Genomic DNA, 21,205 nt, shown 5'->3' on the forward strand with positions numbered 1-21,205 from the left:
CTCGACTGACAAGAAAAAAAAAAGGTCTTCACACTTTTTCCCCCGACACACTGCGTGGGTCTTGACACGGGATGCCGTTTTTCTAAGCTCATCACATTTTCACTAGGCGGCTCGGGGGGGGGGGGGGGGGGAGGGGGGATCGAGTTAAACCCCCTGCACCACCCCTCCCTCCCCCCTCCTAGTTCCACACTCACCGTCTCCTCTCCATCGTTTTCAGAAAATAGAAACAAAATTTCACGTCACGATGAACTGAAAGTATAAAGATATATATATATAGAAATGTATAACGTACATGTAGAGTAAATCTTTTCTCCTTCCCGCCATAAATGTTAGAAAGACTGAACTTGTGGTTTAATGTTTTGGTCTGATTATTGGTGTTCATTTCTTCAATTCACCTGTACAGATGGAATACATGAACTATATACAACTGTACTGGATTTTTCATGATATGTCTTGTTGTAGACGACACTTTTTTTAATTTCTCTAACAGTACTGTTTTCTCTCTGCATGAAAAACATACTTATAATACATTATGTGTAATATCTGTACAAAGGTGTTGAGGTGGGGGATACGTCGATGTAGTAAAGATAGATAGATAAACTGATAGACTGTAGATGGATAGATAGATAGATTGCGAGTGAGAGAAAAGCAGTATACTGTATACTCAGATGACATCATAGGACACAGTTCGAAGAGCTGGTAGTATAATCAATTAAAATGAGATTACAGCTAGCATATTACCCGATAACAAAATAGCAATTATTATGTGCATAGTAATTAAATCACGATAAATATTACATCTGAAATTGTCGCATATAATCATGTTGCAGAGTAAAACAAAAACAAAAAAAAAGTACTTTTCATAAAGCGTTGACATAAAAACATCAATCTCTCATTGATAAATCAGAGTCCGGATGACGCAAACAAAAGATATATTTCCGTTGCTCATCCATTGCAAGCAAAAATCCACGAGCATACATGCTCTCTTGACTACAGTTTCTCTTTTCATACATCATATTATTGCTTGTTGTATTAAGGAGCTAAGGGTTTACTCCGGCCCCATCTTCGCAGATGAGTTCCATGAACGGTTTCTGCAGGACTCGGAGCTCCACCCCTTGGTATTTGCGCGGCGGCTTCTTGCGGCACAGTCGGCACGTGATCAGATTCATCAGTCTCGTTGAGGGCGCCAACACGTACTGTGAAAAATAAACCAACAACAACAATAACAACCATACTAAAGAAAAATGTGACAGTATCTTCAAAGGTTGTCTTATTACAATTCTGTCTTGATACATAGATAGATAGATAGATAGATAGACCAAAATATAGATAGAGAGACGAATGGGTATAATACTGTATGTGGATAAATAAAAAGAAATACAGTGTGTAGATTAGAAGATCGATAGAGTGAAAGAGAGAGAAAGATTTTTATGAATATCAACTTTTACACATTCATTTGGACCTATCGCAGTCGTAATTCCTGTGGAGGGTATACACACTTTTACCGATGATTTCAACCAACACTTTTACCGAAAATATCTTTTAAAGTGATTTCCAGTTTCCCATACTGATGTGTGATATGTTCTACTAACATAAATATCTGAAACAACAGATAACATTTTTAGAATTCAATAAAGTGTTCTACTATACAATTTATACATTCACAGAATTCACGTTCACATTTGGGGCAAACCCCCCGTTAAATATCGATGTCATTCACTCTTCACTTTTCTTCTAATGATGTTGAGCTTACCTCGATGCTCATGGAAGCCATGAAGCTAATAGCTACGAGGCCCAAGAGGACAAACTTGAATGTCAACGATGGAATCACGGTCAGCTGAAATGAAACATAGTGTGCTTCTTTTTTAATAAAGGATTGATTCAGCGACAACGAAATAACAAGAATTATCCGTTGCCATTCAACGAAAGCGTATCTCCCTGGTCGTTGAAGTGTAGGGGTTAAGAGTATAGCATGATGTACCTTCATACAAAAAAAAAAAAAACAGGCAAAGAGTGTGGCCAGTACAGAGTGTACAAGACAACAACCTAGATATGACTTTGACCGTACAGAAGACGGAGTACTGACAGCCACATGTATCATTAAAAACAACGGGAATTTATTTTGACCATCAAGAACCCGAGAACAAAATTTCAGCATGAGACGTCACCTGCAGTGGCGCACATAAGACACCGACCAATATGATCTCTGGCCCTATAAAAGACGGATCATAGGGAGCATGCAGTATTACCAGAAACAACAGAGGTCTGAATTTCACCATGATGCAGGTCCGCATGAATTTTGAAATGGGAAACAAATATATTTAACAAACATATCAAGAAAATGAATGGTAGAGCACACGCAAGAAATACAACATAGTGGCGACCTTTGGCCAAGAAAAGGCGGAACATTGGGGGCAGCATAACTAAAGCTGGTACATATCCAAATTTATTTAAATGAATGATTAGTAGTGGAAGGGATTGTCTCGGAGTACACTGTGAACTCGATCCCGTTATAACGAACATGCGTAAAACGAAATCCTGGTTACAACGAAGTAAATATACTAGGTCCCCAAATCATCATCTATACTTGGTCCCGAGGATTCCGGTATAACGGGAGTGCATTGTATAAGGGTGACCTCACCTACAGCCGTCTTACCTGAAACGCTTTGACGATCTTTGGGGGAGAGGCAAAGAGGAATCCAAGTACGATGAAGAGTTGTACGCAGAAAACCACCAGCAATGGGACTGAAACAAAACACCGGACCAAACACCACAAGACTTAAAAAAAAAAAAAATCTTTGTTACCAGTTTGTATCATCAATTTTAAAAGAATCAAAGGGACAGAATGCAGAAAGGGAGACGTGTCACCACATCGGACATAAATTTAAGAGAGTTGTGGAACTCAAACATGTCACATGTATTCACAAGCCAGCAATTTTAGGAGCAAACATACACGCATCTTGGAGGAAGTGGATATTTTGTATAAGTGCATAAAATGACCCTTGCACAAATGAATCAACTATATATCCTCTTCTTTGCTTTAAATTAAAAGAGAAGAAGTTTTATCTTTGCATCAGCTTCCTGTGAAATAGCCGACCAACTATGGCTTTTAAGGGAAAGGGATTTTAGTTGTGGAATTATCGACCCAAAACAGGATTATGTTGTAATATGTTTGTATGTAAACCAATGGGACAGCCCTAACGCCTGATCCAGCATATCTCAAGAATATATCTTATTTACGGGGCACGTGTTACCATGACTGAAAGTTACAATGTCGTTGCATGTCGGCTACCTTTACTAGTTTCAATCTATTTCATTTGATGGCCGGGAAGGATGATATTGATCTATTAATTCCTAAGTCATCTTCTCCTGACGAAGATTCTACTCGGATCGAAAGTTCAGGCCCCTTTTGACTCCATATGACTCCATTGGCACGCAACATTTGGATATAAGCAGTTTTCGGCAGATTTTTTCTCTTTGTCTTTGTTTTTGTTTGTTTGTTTTTGTTTTTGTTTGTAAAATCTAATCCTAAGACACGGAGACGATTTGCAGATGGACGGCGATGGGGGAGTACACGTATGAAGAAAGCAAGCAAAATGGATCAGGGTACCGTTTCATGAAAGTTGTCAGCCCTACCAAGTTGTCATCAGTCTCCGATAATTCCAGTAAACTCCTTGGTTTTGATTGGCTGAGAAGGTCAGCACTCTGGTCAGTGACTTGTGGTAATTGTCAGAGACTGACAACTTGTCGGGGCTGACAACTTTCATGAAATGGTGCCCAGGACCCGAGTCTATATCTCGCAGGGGGTAGTGTAATGAAAGAATCGAAACCCACTGTTCTTGTAGAAGCGGTTGCTGTAAGGTGGACCCGGAGTGTAGACGAAGGCAAAGATTAGGTAGAGGAAGTTTGAAACGAAGAAGACAGCCGTGTTCTCGTACGACACCACGTTCCTGTGCACCGAATCAATCTCGTGTGGCTCGTACCTGTACACAGATGAATGAATATTAAACATGATAGACATGGCTAAGTATTTATGTATACAGTCAAACCTGTCTTAGCGACTACTTGTCAATAGCGGGCTCCTGCCCTATACGACCACTAAAACGATTCCCTCTGAGAAAAAAAAAATACTACAGAATCTGCAAATGGCGGTCACCTGTCTCCCTTGGGTGGCCGCTATAGACTGGTTTGACTGCATTTCCTTATGGTACAGTCTTACGTCAATTACGAATGGTTTTGCGTCAAGGGTATCAATTGCGTATCTGAAGAAATTTCCCCCGTATTTGACCCATCAGTTGTCAACATAACAGTCCTCATTGGAGTGGAAAAAGAACGGTGGTGGTGGAGTAGAGTAAGGAATACAAGGGAAACAACACAGCAACCCCCTTCATTCTCACTCTTCCATCTGCACTTCAACGTGTCCACTACTTTAGAATCTTGCCACTTAATCAATATTTCTCATCTCGCGATACTATTTCATTGTATCCATAAATCGTGAAAAGCGAAGTTCGATCTATGATTATACGCCATCAGCGGTGCAAGTGCAGCAACCATGCACTGGTTGCGGAAGGAGGAAATTCGAGTCAGTTCGCTTCAATTCAAGTAATGCCAAGTGTGATCTCTTCCATGATCCACCGTAAACTTACCAGGGTTGCCGGAGGACCAGGACGAGAGTGACAATCTGGATGGCGAACTGGACGAGCACCTGTGAGATGAGGGCGAATACTATGGGTGGGGTGACGAGTTTGGTGTGCGGCCGTCTGGTCGAGATCTTGTCGTGGGCCTTGTTGCCACCAACTGGGGATCAGACAGGGAATAGACAGGATTCTCCGGTTGAACATGTTTTCGAGGTCGATAGATGAATTCGTTACAGGTAGGATATTATATTAGATTCTCCACTGCTCACGGTGTTATTAATTGATTAATGTTCCACATAATATTCTGGGATATGTGTGTAGGTTCTTTTCTTTTTCAAGTTATAGGAAGGATTGTGAGTCACGCACCGCCTCGCTGGTTTTTACCTCGGCCTAACACGTTTGTATCTAGCATTAGTTCTGAAAGTTAAAGGAAATGACTGAAAATTAGACCTTCCCTCTTAAACTGTTCTATCTCTAAAAATCTTCTGCCAAACATTTGAATTGAAACTTTAATCGAAGTCTTTTCTGGGTATTTTTAAGTATGCGCATACTTTATCAAGCCTCCCGTGCTATTCAAATTTGTGAGGACGCAAATTATTTTCGTTGTCAAGAGTTTGGGTTAAAAGTTAAAGTTACTGAGAGTCTGGGAGAGTGCTTTGCTTGGGAATGCCGTACGCTTAGCAGGCAGACAACTTCTCCTTTTAATTCTCTCTATGCCAGGGACTTTGGACAGTGTGTACAATGCTACACGGGGATTTCTGTGCTAACTGGCCCTCAAAGCATGCACACAAACGGTTAAAGGACAAGTTCACCTTCATAAACATAAGGATTGAGAGAATGTAGCAATATCAGTAGACCACATCATTGAAAGTTTGAGGAAAATCGGACAATCCGTTCAAAAGTTACGAATTTTTGAAGTTTTTGTGCAGTAACCGCTGGATGAGAAGACTACTGCAGTCTGTGAATAACTTAGATGTCACATGCGTACAACAATATAAGGAAAATATAAAGAGAATTTCACAAAATGTCATGTTTTGAAAAAAGTACACATTCCCCCGACTCGTTACCGACAAATGTTATGGGTAATATAGGTTTTCCCGGCCAATTTCGCACTTGTGTCAGTCCAATTCCTAATTGCTGCATTCAATTTAGCAAAATTTAGCGTAGATGACATGTTCGGTAGTTCAATTTCATGATCTCTTCATTCAAATTCATTTTGGAGCATTCAAATTACCTTTAGCGTCATTCTAATTAACACTTTTTCAATTGAAATTCGTAAAACTAGCACCATTTCGTTATTCGTTCATTCAATTTAGAATGATATAGTCACGTGATCACGGACATGCCGCACTCGTTCATTCAAATTCATTTTTGGGCATCCAATTTAACATCTTTTGCAGTCAATTTAGCACGCATGTTTATGCTTTGGTTCTTTCTTTATTTTTATTTTTTTGTCAACACAGTTACTGTTTTGCAAGCGTCATTACATTTCATATTTTCGTACTTATTTGAAAGATTTTGGCAACAGGTTTTTTTTTTTTCTTCAATGTGCTTAGTGATTCTTCCAGTCCGAAGATTTAGTGCATCATGTGGCCACAACTTATCCGGCCGTTGAGTGCTTTATTCCGAGTGTGTCGGCCAGTTCTAGGAAGTCAAGGTTATGATCATCAAATGTTTCTACAATTCTTTTTCTGTCTTCTTGAGAAATACGTCTGTATCTAATTTGTGCTGTCATGACTGTAAGAAGATGAAGTTAGTATTGGTACATGTAGGCCTAAAATGACATGTATGAAAGAAAAGGGGCGTTACAGAACAACAAACCCGAGTTATGTATGGTAAAAAGTATGATACTTTTACTGCTTAACAGTGCGTGGATGAAACAAAAAGTCACATAGAAATACGCGTTTAAATGTTATCACCTTTTCAAAAGAGAAATAACATGACGTTAATTTGAATGAACATGTTAGGAATTTGACTGCCCATACGCGAAATTGAATGACTGAAATACCCCTTTCGGCCAGTGTTGGCGAATTTGAATGACTGAAGAGCACGTGCCAATTTGAATGCTCGTTTTACGAATTCGAATGGCACATGTGCAAATTTCATTGATCGAAATGCTAAATTGAACGACCAACTTGCAATTTTGAATGACAGAATGTGCAGTGACGAGGATTTTCGCTAAATTGAATGAACCTTTTATCAAATGGACTGACAAAAGTGCGAAATTGGCCGGGAAAACCTATATTATTCCCCCTGCCTTTAGGAAGAGGCAAGTCAAGTGCTCTTTTATTGTGCGAAAAAAGTGAAAATATGTTGAATTTTCTTTACATTTTCTTTATACTGTTGTACGCATGACTCACAAGCTGTAGTAGTCTCCTCATCCAGCGGTTCCAACACAACAATTTTAAAAATTCATAACTTTTGCATCGATTGTCCAATTTTCCTCAAACTTTCACTGATGTGTTCTACTAATATTGCTGCATTCTCTCAATCCTTATGTTTATGAAGGTGAACTTGTCCTTTAAGCTATAACATAATGGAACCTATTAAGCGGTTAATAATAACATGTTGCAGCTATTGATAATACGCGTCTAATTCCACTCATTTAGAATCAATAACCCCATTCATCATCTTAAGTCCCGTCTTAACAGATCTCTGGTGGTCCTCCGGTGGTTTTCCGGAAGCCACCCCGCATTTACCCTGGTCGATCGCCGGGTAAGATTTTTCTGAAGGCTCTCCGGAGGCTGTCCACCGTGTTGTGTCTTATCGTACACAATCTTCTCCGGAGGCTACCCCGAGGCTACCTTTTTTTCTGCGGCCTGTTTAGACGGGGCTTTACACAAACAGTAGTCCTATACACACCTGTGAGGACAAATGCTGTACACAAGACGATGTCAAATATGAAAAACTGCATGTCGCCGATGTAGTATTTCACCTGTTGACGAATAGCAATAGAAAAGAATTTTGAAAATGGCAACGGCATATGTCAATAATCAAGTACCTCGATGTGTGTTACGAAAGCTCAACCCTCCCGGTCTGGTATAATATGGCAAATCTTAAAGAGATCGTACAGTTTTGGTTGAGACCTAATTTCAGGTTTCTAACATTTTTTGGTGAGATAATGAGAAACCTCTTCTGAAATATGAAAGAGCATGTAATTTTATGAGGAATTCAATGTTTATTTGATGAAAATTGGTTTTGAAATGGCTGAGATATCCAAAAAAGAGCGATTCTAATAAAGTGTGGGACCCACAGTTTATTACGATCGCTTTGTTTTACTTTGTTTTCGGATGTTTCAGTAATTCCAAACCCGATTTTCAACAAATAAACTTTGAATTTCTCTTAAAATGGTATACTCCGTACTATATCATAACTGTTTTCTTGGTATCTCGCAAAAAGTTAAAAGCCCAATTCTCATCTCCACCAATACTGTACTATCCCTTTAAGTACCAGTTGAGAACAAACGATGCCAAATTCTATTCTTTCTAACTTCATGTTGTTCTTATTACTTTCTACTTTGTGTTTTTTATGTTCAACAGCTTTGCAAGATTGCTCCATATTGCATGAACACGTACATTATGAAACTTGTTTTGCCCCTGCTAAAACTAAATTTATAGACAACTGGATTAAAATGCTAATATTTAGAATTCTTCGTGGCTTTGGCATTTTAGAAATACTGTAAAAACTATTATAATACGCCCCAGCATAACTTCTAAGCCTATATAATAAGGAATCTTATATTTACAGAATAAGATGTTACAATAAGGATATCGTCTCTGTTGTTATAACGGTACCCTGGCTGACTGCACCTCAAAAAAAAAAAACTAAATAAAAAACAAACAAACAAGCATACAAAGAACACAAACAAAAGCAAAACAAAAATCGCAAATTTCTCTGTTGTTTAGGTTCATCACAGTACCAGTCCTGGTAAGCATCGTATTAGAAGCAATTATGATAAACAGTTCAAAGGCCAGATCAACAACTATAATACTTAAAATGCGATACCCAAGAATGGGGTACTTACGGAGGTAAGAACGGTAGCGGTAGCAAACATGACAAGACTGTACAGTGCCATGTATTTGAATAGACCAAATGACGTCACCATGGCACAACGCCCTTCCCTGTGTGGTGGTGTAGTGGAAAAGATCAAACAGGAGGCGTGAGCACTTGACATACTTTTATGGTTACAGTTCGCTAAAGATTGTGTATTTTATATATTATAGCTGATTATGACAATGTTTCCATTGTTCTTATTTTGATATAATTTATCATGTAATTTTGATTCATTGATTGTGGGTATGCACACACGCACATTCACCCACCCCCACACACACGCACAAACACAGACACACACACACACACACACTCACATACACACACACACACACACACACACTCACACACACACACACACATACACACACTCACACGCACTTACCCCCTTTCCACACCTTTCCACACATATGCGCAAATATGCACACACTCTCAAATATATAATTGAAGTTTCAATATTGATTTTGTTCCTAGTGCAATATATTATTTTTGTGATCAAACATAGAGTATATTATATGAATTATTATTCTTATAATTATGTCTTTTATTTTCATGTTTTTGTCATTAATTCAGTTTAGTTTTGATTGTTTTGAGAGTATCATATATAGATATTGCCTTTTTCAATAGTGATTATATCAATGTTTATTATAGAAATATGTGCAATTATGCCATCAGCTATATCAGTGTCTCTTTAAGGTTTGAATTGTTGATCTAGGGAGTATATAGATAGAAATGTAATTACCATTTGTAATTTGATGATTTAATCATTTTCATATTATTTTTCTACTGTTTACCATTGATAGTGATAATTATTTAAGTAATAATTTTTTGCGTATTTAAAGCTTTTTAATGTTTAAGTTTAAGTTAATATTTTCAGTTTTAGTTAAGTGTATTTTGTAGGAGTTTCAATTTTCTTGTTGTTTTATATGAATTAATAATCGTGATTGTATCTTTTATTTTTGTAAACATGTCCAATTCAGCCGCTATAGCTGCGATACATGACTGAATAAAACCTTTATTGAATTGAATTGAATTGAATTCCAATCAGAACGTTCGTTAAGCCGAAAACGAATTAAGGTCGTAATTCCGAAGGTTCGTTTATTATTAGCAGTGTGCACCTTCTATTCATTTTCGGATTGACGAACCTTCAAAATAACAAACATCATCCCATCTTTACATTCACACTTTAAGTACAAAAACAGACTTTTTATTCATGATAACAGATCATTGGTTTGGATACGCTCCCTTAGATATCCTAGATGACCATACCAATAGTTACTGGCATACATTTTCGAATTAATGTTCTAATTGATCGTTTACCCCATGTATGAGGGCACCGTCCTCCAATACAGCTTTGGCATTACTATGATTATTCCGGCATTAACAAGATGATATTACGACACAGAGGCTGCATTGCATTCCTTTCTACACCAGATTCTTGATAGTCATCAGGACAGCTAGGTGTACACATTCACTCTTTTGGTTAACTATTTTGAGAGACGAAACGACAAAACAAATGCCGCACTTCAACGAAATGACTGAGCAGCTAAAACAGAAAAACAGAAATTAAGTAAATATTGTAGTATAGACCATTTTTCGTTCTCTAAAATACGTATTAATTCTATCAAAAGCACATAATTATAGTAAGTGTTATTATTTTTTCGAAAGTTGAAGATGGAGGTGAAGTGAAATAATGGGAGTATGAGTATTCAAATGTGCACGTGTGCTGGGGGGATACGCGCACGTGTATGTGTGTGTACAAACGTGTGAAATTCAATTCAATTCAATTCAATCATAGTTTATTTCCAATCAACGAAAATCAAAACATAGCACAAAGTGTACATGTCATGAAATGATATTGTTCAAACATTTGCAGAAGATCCATGTAATATACAAGATAAGTTATATAACAACAACAATAATTAGGAGTAACAATGCATATATACTTCGTGGGCATGCGGAAAATAAATTCGATTCTGGAAAATAGTGATCCACTAAAAAGCAAAGCTTGTGGGACGTGGATCGCTAGATAATTAATAAGTAAACAATGTATTATTCAAAATTGTCTCCATAAAACAAAATTGTGTTCATACATCTCTGTATAATTTTGTGGACACAATCTACTTTTTCATACCTCTTACATAGCACTTACTTGATGACTATCGGTACGCAGCTGATTGTGGCGGTCTTTGACGTGAAAGGTGCGGCCGCCGACGCCTCTGCTTGTGATAAGGCGATTCCCACATGAGCTTGTTTGAGGGCGCCACAATCATTAGCTCCATCCCCGCACATCCCGACCGAAAGCTGAAGAGCTTGCAGCTCCTCGACTAGCTGGGATTTCTGGTCGGGTGACATACGGGCGAAGACTATCCCCTGAGCCGCGACCTGTAGGGGATCGCAGGGGAACGTTCTCGAGTCAGGCGATGAAGCAGCAGATGTTACCAGGGTTTGGCTTTGATTTTCCTTCTTTGTTATTCATCTCAAACCCCAATGTATTCAAATCGCTTGATTATTGTATAGTAACGATGAGCGAAAGAACACAAGGGTTTCACCTTAAAGGAGACCTCCCAATGATTTACAGACTTTTACATTAGAACAACTATAAATTATTTGTACATGTACTGAGTACAGAGTTTCAGAATTTAAAGTGACTGGGATGACAAATACGAAGGTTTTCAAAATTTATAATAAATTGCAATGAACAGGGATGATGACATGGCAGCCTCACCATTAGAATGTATGAGTTGAGGCTCAAGGAAGCAGAACAAAAGAAGAAGGCATGCATAGATTCTACACAGGTGAAATTGTTACATTTCCGAAATATCATGTGAAGCTCCTATGTCATCAACACATTTCAGCGTAATTTGTTGAAGGATTTTCAAAGTAGTGGTTTCTCAGCTCAAGGACCACAACAAATTCCACGAATCTATAAATGGAGCTGACGATTTATGTGCTACATGATGTGAAATTATGAAAATCGTTTAAATGCCCCTTTAAGTACTCATCCACTGCAGATCATACTGCAATAATAAATTAACGATTATGACGTCAGCCATCAATATTCATTGTGTTAATACCTTGGGGATCATGGCGGGATAATGTTCGCAGATGACTCCAAAAGAAGTTCCATCCAGGACAAGAAGTCGAGATTCTTCTCTTTCTCCGATCGCCTTCTCCATCTCACCAAGCTTTGATAGGAAATAGACAAAACATGGGTCTATGAAACAGATAACTAGGTAATATGATTAACGCAATGTGACACTAACGAAAGCATTCCGTATGGGAAGTGTGAGGGGACCGTCTCGCCTTATCGTCTATATGATAAAGAGGCGCAGCACCAAAGAATCTCCGAAGAAAATCCCATGTCTTACAAGTACTCATTTATTTAACCCTATAAAGCCCAAGGGGGGCACATTGTGTCTCCCCCCTACCAGATTTTCGTTTGCCACACCTTCGCCCTTAATCCGACTTCAACCAAATTTGGTGACTTTTCCTAAAATCCTATTGCGAATATTTTGATATATAATCTTTTTTTTTTCATTTCTTTTCTGGCGTTCGTTTGTAATGATTATTTTGTGTTTTTTATGTGCATTCTCTTCATTGTATGATTTCTACGTTTTGATATCATTTCACGGCCTTGCTGAAAAACAGCTTATAGCTGATAGCAGGCTTTTTACCGTGGTTAAATAAATAAATTCAATTCAATTCAATTCAATAATTTAGCTATATTTGATGTTGCTGGTTGCCATGGCAACCATAAACTGACAACCATGTCAGTCAGATTTTGCATCTTTTTTCTGTTCCCATTTCATTTAACAGCATTACAGCGTATGAAATGGGTGTTTCTTGGCTGAAATTTGTTGAAGGAGCAAAATTTGAAGTAATTATGTTCCTGGAAAGTTTTTCTTATCATTTCCTTTGTTTTTATGTGACAAAGGCATAAAACAATAGATACAATAGAGATAATTGAAAACAATAATATTTTCTAAAGATTGTCCTCATATTTTGAGTTATTTTGATTTCTTCACCCAAGTCATGCCTCTAATATCATTAGTTTATCATATTATCAATTTGCAATCTCAAAATTCCAGTATTATGCAAATGTGAAATGTCATAACTATATTATGTACCCATCCAAAACATTTCATCTCAGGTCTCATAATGTATCACTATGTTGATATGAATAGCGCCCCCCCCCCCCCCCCATGTGGTGACCTTGAGAAATTTCAACCGTAACAAATAATAAAATTCCACTTGCTTATCACTTGTGGCAAATATGAAAATGATTGGTCTATAATAAGACATATTTAATGGGGATAAAGAAATTATACAGAAAAATCATGTTTTTAGCATATTTCCTATGTATTTCTTTATATTTTGGTAAATAGCGCCCTCCATGGGTGACCTTGTGAAAATTCCAATGTACGGTCATGAAGAGTATGAGTTATTCTACCCACGTGCCAAATATGACGATGATACATCAAATAATAAAAAGTTATATAGGGGGGGGGCACAATATGCCCCCCTTGGGCCTGCGAGGGGTCAAAATAGCTTGGGCTTAATAGGGTTAAGCTTGTTAGTATATTTACACACTCTTCAGACCTTTCACGAACTACAAGACTAATTACAAGAGGGAAAAAATACCGAAACTAATTACAAGAGGGAAAAAATACCGAAACTGAGCGTTTAGCTTCTTGCAAGAGTGACGCTAACACACACAAAAAAAAAAACATACATTAACCTTGATGTATAGATGTATGCATGCGTTACAGAAGTAAATGCCTACAGAGCAAATGGGTGACTATGATAATGGAAGTCACGTGATGTCATTATCTATGATAGTAATAAAGAGAAATGGGATGCTACACGCAACGACTTAAATTAATTGGTAGTTCATCCCTCTCATTAAATTCCCAGTCTTGCGTGGATAATTTGCTGATGGACAGCTATAATGCCTTATTTTGACAGTCAAAACTATACGATACAGAGTATATCGTTTACCAAACACTCCCTATTTGAGTTGAAGGCGTGTTCATCTGGCTCTTCTTTCATCTCATCCTCCAGCGGAGTGATCGTCATGATGGGCTTGTTTTCCGCTGACGGTGGTTTGGCTTCGATCCGCAGCACCGTGGTGCCCGATTGTATCATTCCGCACTCCCGCCCAACGCAGATTGCAGTAAAGATGTTGTCTCCTATACATAGAGGACATAATGCGTACAATGACAATGCGATCTAAAATTAAACCTAGCATCCTATTTATAAAGTCAAATACTCATATGGCTTCCCCATGTCTATCTCTTACGTGACTTGTCGTGATTTGATGAGATATCCATAGCTTCCAAAAGAGGAACAATTATTGTACCATCCTGTTCCCCAGTTTCTGGGAAATCCATGCTATTTATCAGTAATCATTCTGTTTATAAAATCCAGTGACACAAACACCAGCAAAGACACCAGTTATTTGTCCAGTCACATTTGTAGACTACATGTCGAGTATGCAAGGCCAGTGTATATACAGTTGTATGTTTGCATATTTTTCATTAGTTACATTGTTTTGTCGTAATCGTTTTATCTTCAATGTAATTTGCGATATTGGAAATGTATATTATTTGAATTGAAAACAAAATATAGAGCAGGGAAACTGAAACTACTGTAGTACAATATGGTTACATGAATATGCCCTAAAAGTAAGACACACTCGAAGGAAGCTTCAAAACAAGCACACAAAAAAAAAAACGAAAAATAATTCATGACGGTATTTACCTGTGACCATGATGGATCGAATCTTCGCCTCGTTGAGCTCCTGGATGACAGGCTTTGTCGCAGGTTTCAACTTGTTCTGCATGATAAGGAAGCCGAGGAATTCCAGGTTGCATTCGATCGCGTCCCTGTGGACGTCGTGAATGAACAAATAGTAGGCCTATATGTGTTGATGAACTTGGTTGATTGATTGATTGATTGATTGATTGATTGAATGAATGAATGAATGATTATTTGATTGATTGATTTATTGATTGATTGATGGATCGATAACAAATCTGAGGGAATTTTGCTGATGAAATTATAATCTTTTCATCGTTCAATTTGCACCTATGAATTTCACTACAAATCTTCACTAATTGAGGAAAGATGACATGGAAATTTATACAAGGCACAATTGATGGGGTAATCATTAATTTTGTGTAATGTCCAGTTCGAGTTCTACATAATTCATTGAGGGAAAGATACTATGATGACGACAACAGTCATCACTTACAAATCATTCCAATGGCATTATAATATATAAATCACGAGAACTGAGAAAAAAACGTAGAATTTGGTTCAGATTGCAATAATAGTATGTTTTACGTTTTAGCATTGACTTTTTGTTGATATGCGCGGGCATGCCGCTACATGGTGTGTATATGGCTCCAATATTATTCCAAATAATTCTGAAATCGAGGAGAAAAGTGATAGCATTAGAGCAAAAGTGGATCAATAATATGATTATCCTCTTTATCTCCTTCTCCTCCTCTTCTTTTTTCCCTTCTTCTTGTCCTTATAATTATCATGACTGTTATCATCACTTTTATAATTATTATCAGAATCTTCATCCTTATACTATCATTATCAGCTTAAGCGTCATTATCAACATCATCATCATCATCGCTGAAATATTCTTCCACACCATCATTACCTCTGGATCTTTGTAATGCCGGCAATGTCCTCCGGATCGATATCAAGTGGTTTCCATGCCAACGCGAGGAGACGCAGTCCGAGCTTGGTGTAGCCTTGCAGTACGGCTTCGAAATCTGCCGGGACTGTTTACACAGGTTGAGACAAACAACGTTAGTCCAGGGATGATGACTGCTGTGCACCTGGTTTCCAGAAACCGCTCGATCCAGCAGAGTAGAGTTAGATGATTTCAATAAGTTTTGACTTCGGGAAATTCTATTCTAAATACTTACATCTTCACCATAAAATCGTAATTTCGGAAGAGGCGATGACGATAATGATTTTTATGCCTGATCTGTCCGATTCAATTTCACAGTAATAAAGGATTGAAAATCGAGTACCCTTAAAGGGACTGGGGATGAGTGTTCGGTTGTGCAAAACATGCGAAAGAGAAGGTGCTTTGGGTATAAAATGAAAGGTAGATATGTAACTTAACATGTGTGAAAATATCTTGGAAATCGGAATCTTCTCAAATGTTTTAAAAAGCGAAAAACAAAACATACTTTTCTGGAAAAAGACCCTTCGATACGATGGCGATACGTATTTGAATTGCGGAATACTGCTTGTTGACTGCGAACATCAAGCCAACTTACAGCGAAATCAAGCCAACATGCCGAGTGAGCTGCGGAACTACTAGTAGTTATACGTAGAGCAATTGTGGCTAGCTCTACGGCTGGCTGTGCTATGGGCGCGGCGAGCGCTGGCCGCACTTCACTTGCATCATCATACACAGTGTCCAGTGCTAGTGCTTCTAAGCTCGAGCTGCTGTACGATCTTGCGTGTTTTCATTTGATGAGAGCGCTAACCTAAAATCAAAGGACTCCTCCTTTTCAGATTCACATGTCCTTCTTCCAAGATATTATGAGAGCTAGTTCTATCGTCAGAAGACTCGGTAGGCTACGTATCCTAAAAGCCATCAAACTCCATTTATTACAAGATTCTTCGTTGAGAAGTACCGAAAGCGGGATAGGTGAATGCGGTAAAGTAATACGTAGCCCGACCAGACGCCGGGCGGGCTATTATGTACAGCGACTGGGCTGTGCGTGTACGTACATAGAAACTTTTCCGGGTAAGGACGGACACAGCCGGCCCAGCGCTAGGTCGGTACCATGTACGCAGTAACTGCCGTGCTTCGCACGGCGTCTAGTCGGGCTACGTAGAAAAAAAAAAATCAACGAAATCTCAATTTACAATAATTTACAATTCATGTAATTATTACATGAAACACAAACGGGTTGTGTTATTACATGTACATGCAATTCAATGCAATCTTCATGGCAAACCCATTTTTTTTTTCTTCAAAGATTTGAAACACAAGTACCGAGTAGGCCAGAGAATTCGAAGTATCCGGTACAATGTTATATCTAAACTTGCATTGGAACTAACCAATAGTTCATTTTTATTACCGGTACAACTTGTCATGTATTTGTAATTTCATGTGACTTTAATAGTTGTAACATTTATTGTGGATGATTTTCTTCACAATTGACACATGCACATACTAGGTTAGAAAGTTGGTCATTGGTATGGCTTAGGCCTTACCTATTTTCTGTATAAATAGGGTTAATTGGAATTATTTCACAGATACACACAAAAATGTTGGGAATCAGATCATTTTCAGTCTTCTAGACTGAATAATGTGACACCTGTAATAGTCTAATAACCAATCCAACAATTTCTGAGGCTATCTTATACATTTTCTTATTTATCGTATGTACAATGCAACCATGCATGATGCAATGTCTTGTTCACCTATACAAGGAGAAAATCAAGACACAAGGAATAATCTGTTCAAGTCAATTATTTCCACATAGGTCAACAACATTCACTCAGTTTTATCTAGAACCCTGATTGGGTTTTTATCATCAGAACACATTTTTTTCTCATTGGTAAATTGACGCTTAACAATTAGGCCTGTATACACAGGTAATATCTTGTTGTGATATTTCAGTGAATTTAAATCTAACACATTACTTATGTAGGGCTAGGGTTCACTTGGCTCTCTAGCACTCATCACACTAAAAGCAAACTAGGGCAGCACACATGTGTTACTTGGAAGGAGTCCCCTGGCTAACTAACTTGTAGCCAGTTTATTCTTCACATAATTTGGCATGGGTTTACATGTAAATGTGGGTTGTTACATAAATATGCATACACAAAATCAACATAACAAAACATGCAAATAAAGAAACAAAGGTTAAAACTAAATATTCATAATAATATGTAAATGATGTGCAGGCTTGGGTGATTTAGGCATGATTTCAGTATTACCGTAAAACGGGGTGAATAGGGACGGCGAGGTGAATAGGGACAAAACCGAGAAAAGTTTTTTGAATGTGCATGTTTCATATTTGCTTGAACTTTTTTTCTTACTTTTATCACAGGATGGAAGGACCATCCAACAGTGTCCAGAAAGTGGTCCTCCTGATGTGAAAAATTTTTTAAAGGGTACAGGAGGTCCAAATAAAAAGTTTTCAAAAAATCACAAAAAAATCAGGGCGGTCAAAACTTTTCTGCTCCTGTGGCCATTGATTAATGAAATTCGCTGAAAATGTTCATGAATCTAGCCTATTAGGTCCTACAACACACCTTTAAATATGAAATAATTATTCCTACAGGAATTTGTGACAGCACATTTTTTCTTCTCTTGGGCAAAAAATCAGTTAGACTGGGGTGAATAGGGACACCATGGTGTCATTTGATTGGCCCTTTAAATTTTTTGTGTGATTAACTATTACAATGTCATGAATTGCTCTGAAATGTTTGTTATGTCCAGCTATTTCCAAAAGTGTGAATTTTTATTCTAAATCTCTTGACAAGAGAGCAAGAAGATCTTTGGATATGTGGCTTCACTTTCGTATACATAGATGAGAGTGAACTTTGCTGTCTTAACCCTAACTTGGGGAGGAAGGGTCTGGGAACTCCGGCCCCACCCACCCTCTTGGGAATGTTTTTCACTGCCTAAGACAGGCTAGGACTTTTCCACTTGTATTTCATGACCCTTTTCTCTGTCTTCTGCATGTTTTAATGCCAATAACACATCTGTTTGGGTCAGACCCATACTATAGGTGCCAGCTTATAATTGCTGTAAGAACTCCCAAAATATCCCCGACATCATAAGAGTCAAGTTACACTGAATTTAGAGTGTATGAATAAGATTGTACATCATGATTTGCCACTAGAAGAAGAAGTGGGTTAATACTTGAGTGCAATTCAATGGATTAGTAAAGTTTTGACTTACTTTTCAATCTTAACCTCTGACCTGATGGGTCACATTTTTTTATATCAGCTCATTTTGTTGGGCTGTTGCAATTTTTGTTAAAGATTGATTTATCAATGGAATAGATTACTCTTAAATGTTTGTATATCATTTTTAAACTCTGTAGTTGTTCCCTTAATCCAATTCATTGGATGGATTGAAAAAAATGCCTCCAAACAGCTTTTTTTTGGATAAAAAATAGTATTGTCCCTGTTGACCCCAAATTTGGGGTCAATAGGGACAGCGTCATTTTATCAAAAAACATACTTTTCCCCCAAATATTTATTTTTTTCACAATACCAAATTAAAGGTATTTTAGGTGGACATAAAATAGCCACATAAGATTGAGTCTCTGGGCTGCATGAAAAAAAATACAATCATAAGAACTTTAAATTTGTCCCTATTCACCCCGTTTTACGGTACAGGGAACAATGGGTGAGAAGTGAAAGAGTGGAAAATGTCATGTGATATGTGGTGTGTCTGTGATACAATTGTAGGTGGGGTGTGTGGATGCATGTGGATGTGAATACCGGTACTACTGTATGTGTGGGTTGACGTATTTATGTGTAGAGGGGTGGTACCTGTAATAAAAGAAGGGGGGATACACTTATAACAAGAGACCCGCGGGTCTAGCGCTCACCTGAGTATCGCAAGTTCACCTTTCACGCAGTCACTAATCTTATTCACAGCTCTACCAAAATTTGATCAGGCATTCTCAAGTAGAAGATGAAAATGTACAATAAGGGCCCAATTTTTTTAAGATTCCTTAATTTGGGGGGATTGGGGCCCCCGGGGCCCTCTGGGTGGGGCATGGTGCCCATTTTGATAAATTGAGATCCTGACCCCCTAGGGATGCTACCTGCCAAGTTTGACAAAAATCCATCATGAGGTTTTCAGGAGGAAGATGAAAATGCACAATTCAGGCCCCCATTTGGACCCTTCCAACCACCCCCCCCCCCCCTACCCAAGAGGGGCACCCCTGGATCTCCTATGAACAAACTTGAAACTACAGTCATTAATGCACTCACTCATAGTATTATCTCAGCTCTATAACTTCTGATTCTAGAGAAGATTTATAAAGATTCCTTCATTTGGGGGGTTTGGGACCCCTGGGGGCCCCCTGGGTGGGGCATGGTGCCCATTTTAATAAATTGAGATCCTAACCCCCTAGGGATGCTACCTGCCAAGTTTGGTGAAAATGGGTCATGGGGTTCTCAAGAAGAAGATAAAAATGTACAATTTAGGCCCCATAAGGACCCCTCCTCACCCCCTCCCCTGGGTCCCAAGGGGGGCACCCCTGATTCTGCCATGAACAAACTTGAAACTACAGTCATCAATGTACTAACTCATAGTATTAACTTAGCTCTATCACTTCTGGTTCTAGAGAAGAAGATTTTTGCGGATTCCTTAATTTTGGGGGGTTTGGGCCCCCTGGGGGCCCCCTGGGTGGGGCATGGTGCCCATTTTAATAAATTGAGTTCCTAACCCCCTAGGGATGCTACCTGCCAAGTTTGGTGAAAATGGGTCATGGGGTTCTCAAGAAGAAGATGAAAATGTACAATTTAGGCCCCATTAGAACCCTTCCCCACCCCCCTCCCCTGGGTCCCAAGGGGGGCACCCCTGATTCTGCCATGAACAAACTTGAAACTATAGTCATCAATGTACTAACTCATAGTATTAACTTAGCTCTATCACTTCTGGTTCTAGAGAAGAAGATTTTTACAGATTCCTTAATTTTGGGGGGTTTGGGCCCCCCTGGGGGCCCCCTGGGTGGGGCATGGTGCCCATTTTAACAAATTGAGTTCCTAACCCCCTAGGGATGCTACCTGCTAAGTTTGATGAAAATCGGTCTTGGGGTTTTCAAGAAGAAGATGAAAATGTAAAAAGTTTACGCACGACGCACGACGGACGACGCACGACGGACGACGGACGACGGACGACGGACGACGGACGACGCACGACGCACGACGCACGACGCACGACGGACGCCGGACGAAGGGCGATCGCAATAGCTCACTTGAGCCTTTGGCTCAGGTGAGCTAATAAAAGGTTCAAAATAAATCCCTACACTTACGTTATACTACCATGCATAAATACAAATTTCATGTGCACATATAAATTGCATGTGTACATGGGACCTACATTAGAAGTTGTGTGTACCAGGGTACACTGACCTTACATTTTCTTTTATCTTTGCATGTATATTTGCATTTGGTGTTGCATCATGAGCACAGGTTCTAATTGCAAATGTGCTACATGTATTTAGAAACTGCTCTCACAGTAATGTGATGTGATATACAATGTAGAGATAACAAATCTGTGCTGGCTACTTGCATGTAGGCCTATATCTTTTAAATATAAAATGTCATAATAGAAATAATTGTATAGCAAAGATTGCCAATTGACACAGGTAAGGTAATCATTTGCAGAAAAAAAAAAAGAAAAAAGAAACTGCTCAGCATTCTGTCATTAGTCAATTTGGGCATCTACACATTATACTCCTATCATATTGAACAATTATGATAATAATACTACAATGTAT

General features: G+C 38.5%; 1 protein-coding gene across 1 annotated transcript in view; it reads right to left on the reverse strand.

Annotated features, from left to right (window-relative positions):
* Nucleotides 1-1,040: 1,040 nt before the first annotated feature.
* The window catches only part of LOC139719116 (polyamine-transporting ATPase 13A3-like), a 40,338-nt gene continuing 20,173 nt past the window's right edge, over nt 1,041-21,205 (reverse strand). The window contains exons 13-24 of the mRNA XM_071630548.1: nt 15,367-15,490; nt 14,454-14,578; nt 13,692-13,882; nt 11,768-11,878; nt 10,843-11,075; nt 8,662-8,758; nt 7,500-7,572; nt 4,647-4,797; nt 3,835-3,983; nt 2,657-2,745; nt 1,754-1,837; nt 1,041-1,196 (exon numbers count right to left, since the gene is read on the reverse strand). Coding sequence (XP_071486649.1) covers nt 1,041-1,196; nt 1,754-1,837; nt 2,657-2,745; nt 3,835-3,983; nt 4,647-4,797; nt 7,500-7,572; nt 8,662-8,758; nt 10,843-11,075; nt 11,768-11,878; nt 13,692-13,882; nt 14,454-14,578; nt 15,367-15,490 — 1,583 coding nt within the window. The remainder of the gene's footprint in view (nt 1,197-1,753; nt 1,838-2,656; nt 2,746-3,834; nt 3,984-4,646; nt 4,798-7,499; nt 7,573-8,661; nt 8,759-10,842; nt 11,076-11,767; nt 11,879-13,691; nt 13,883-14,453; nt 14,579-15,366; nt 15,491-21,205) is intronic.

The sequence above is a fragment of the Diadema antillarum genome, unplaced genomic scaffold (assembly GCF_040938485.1).
Source record: "Diadema antillarum isolate AM-2024a unplaced genomic scaffold, OU_Dant_1.0 scf00000104, whole genome shotgun sequence".
NCBI classification, from domain to species: Eukaryota; Metazoa; Echinodermata; class Echinoidea; order Diadematoida; family Diadematidae; genus Diadema; species Diadema antillarum.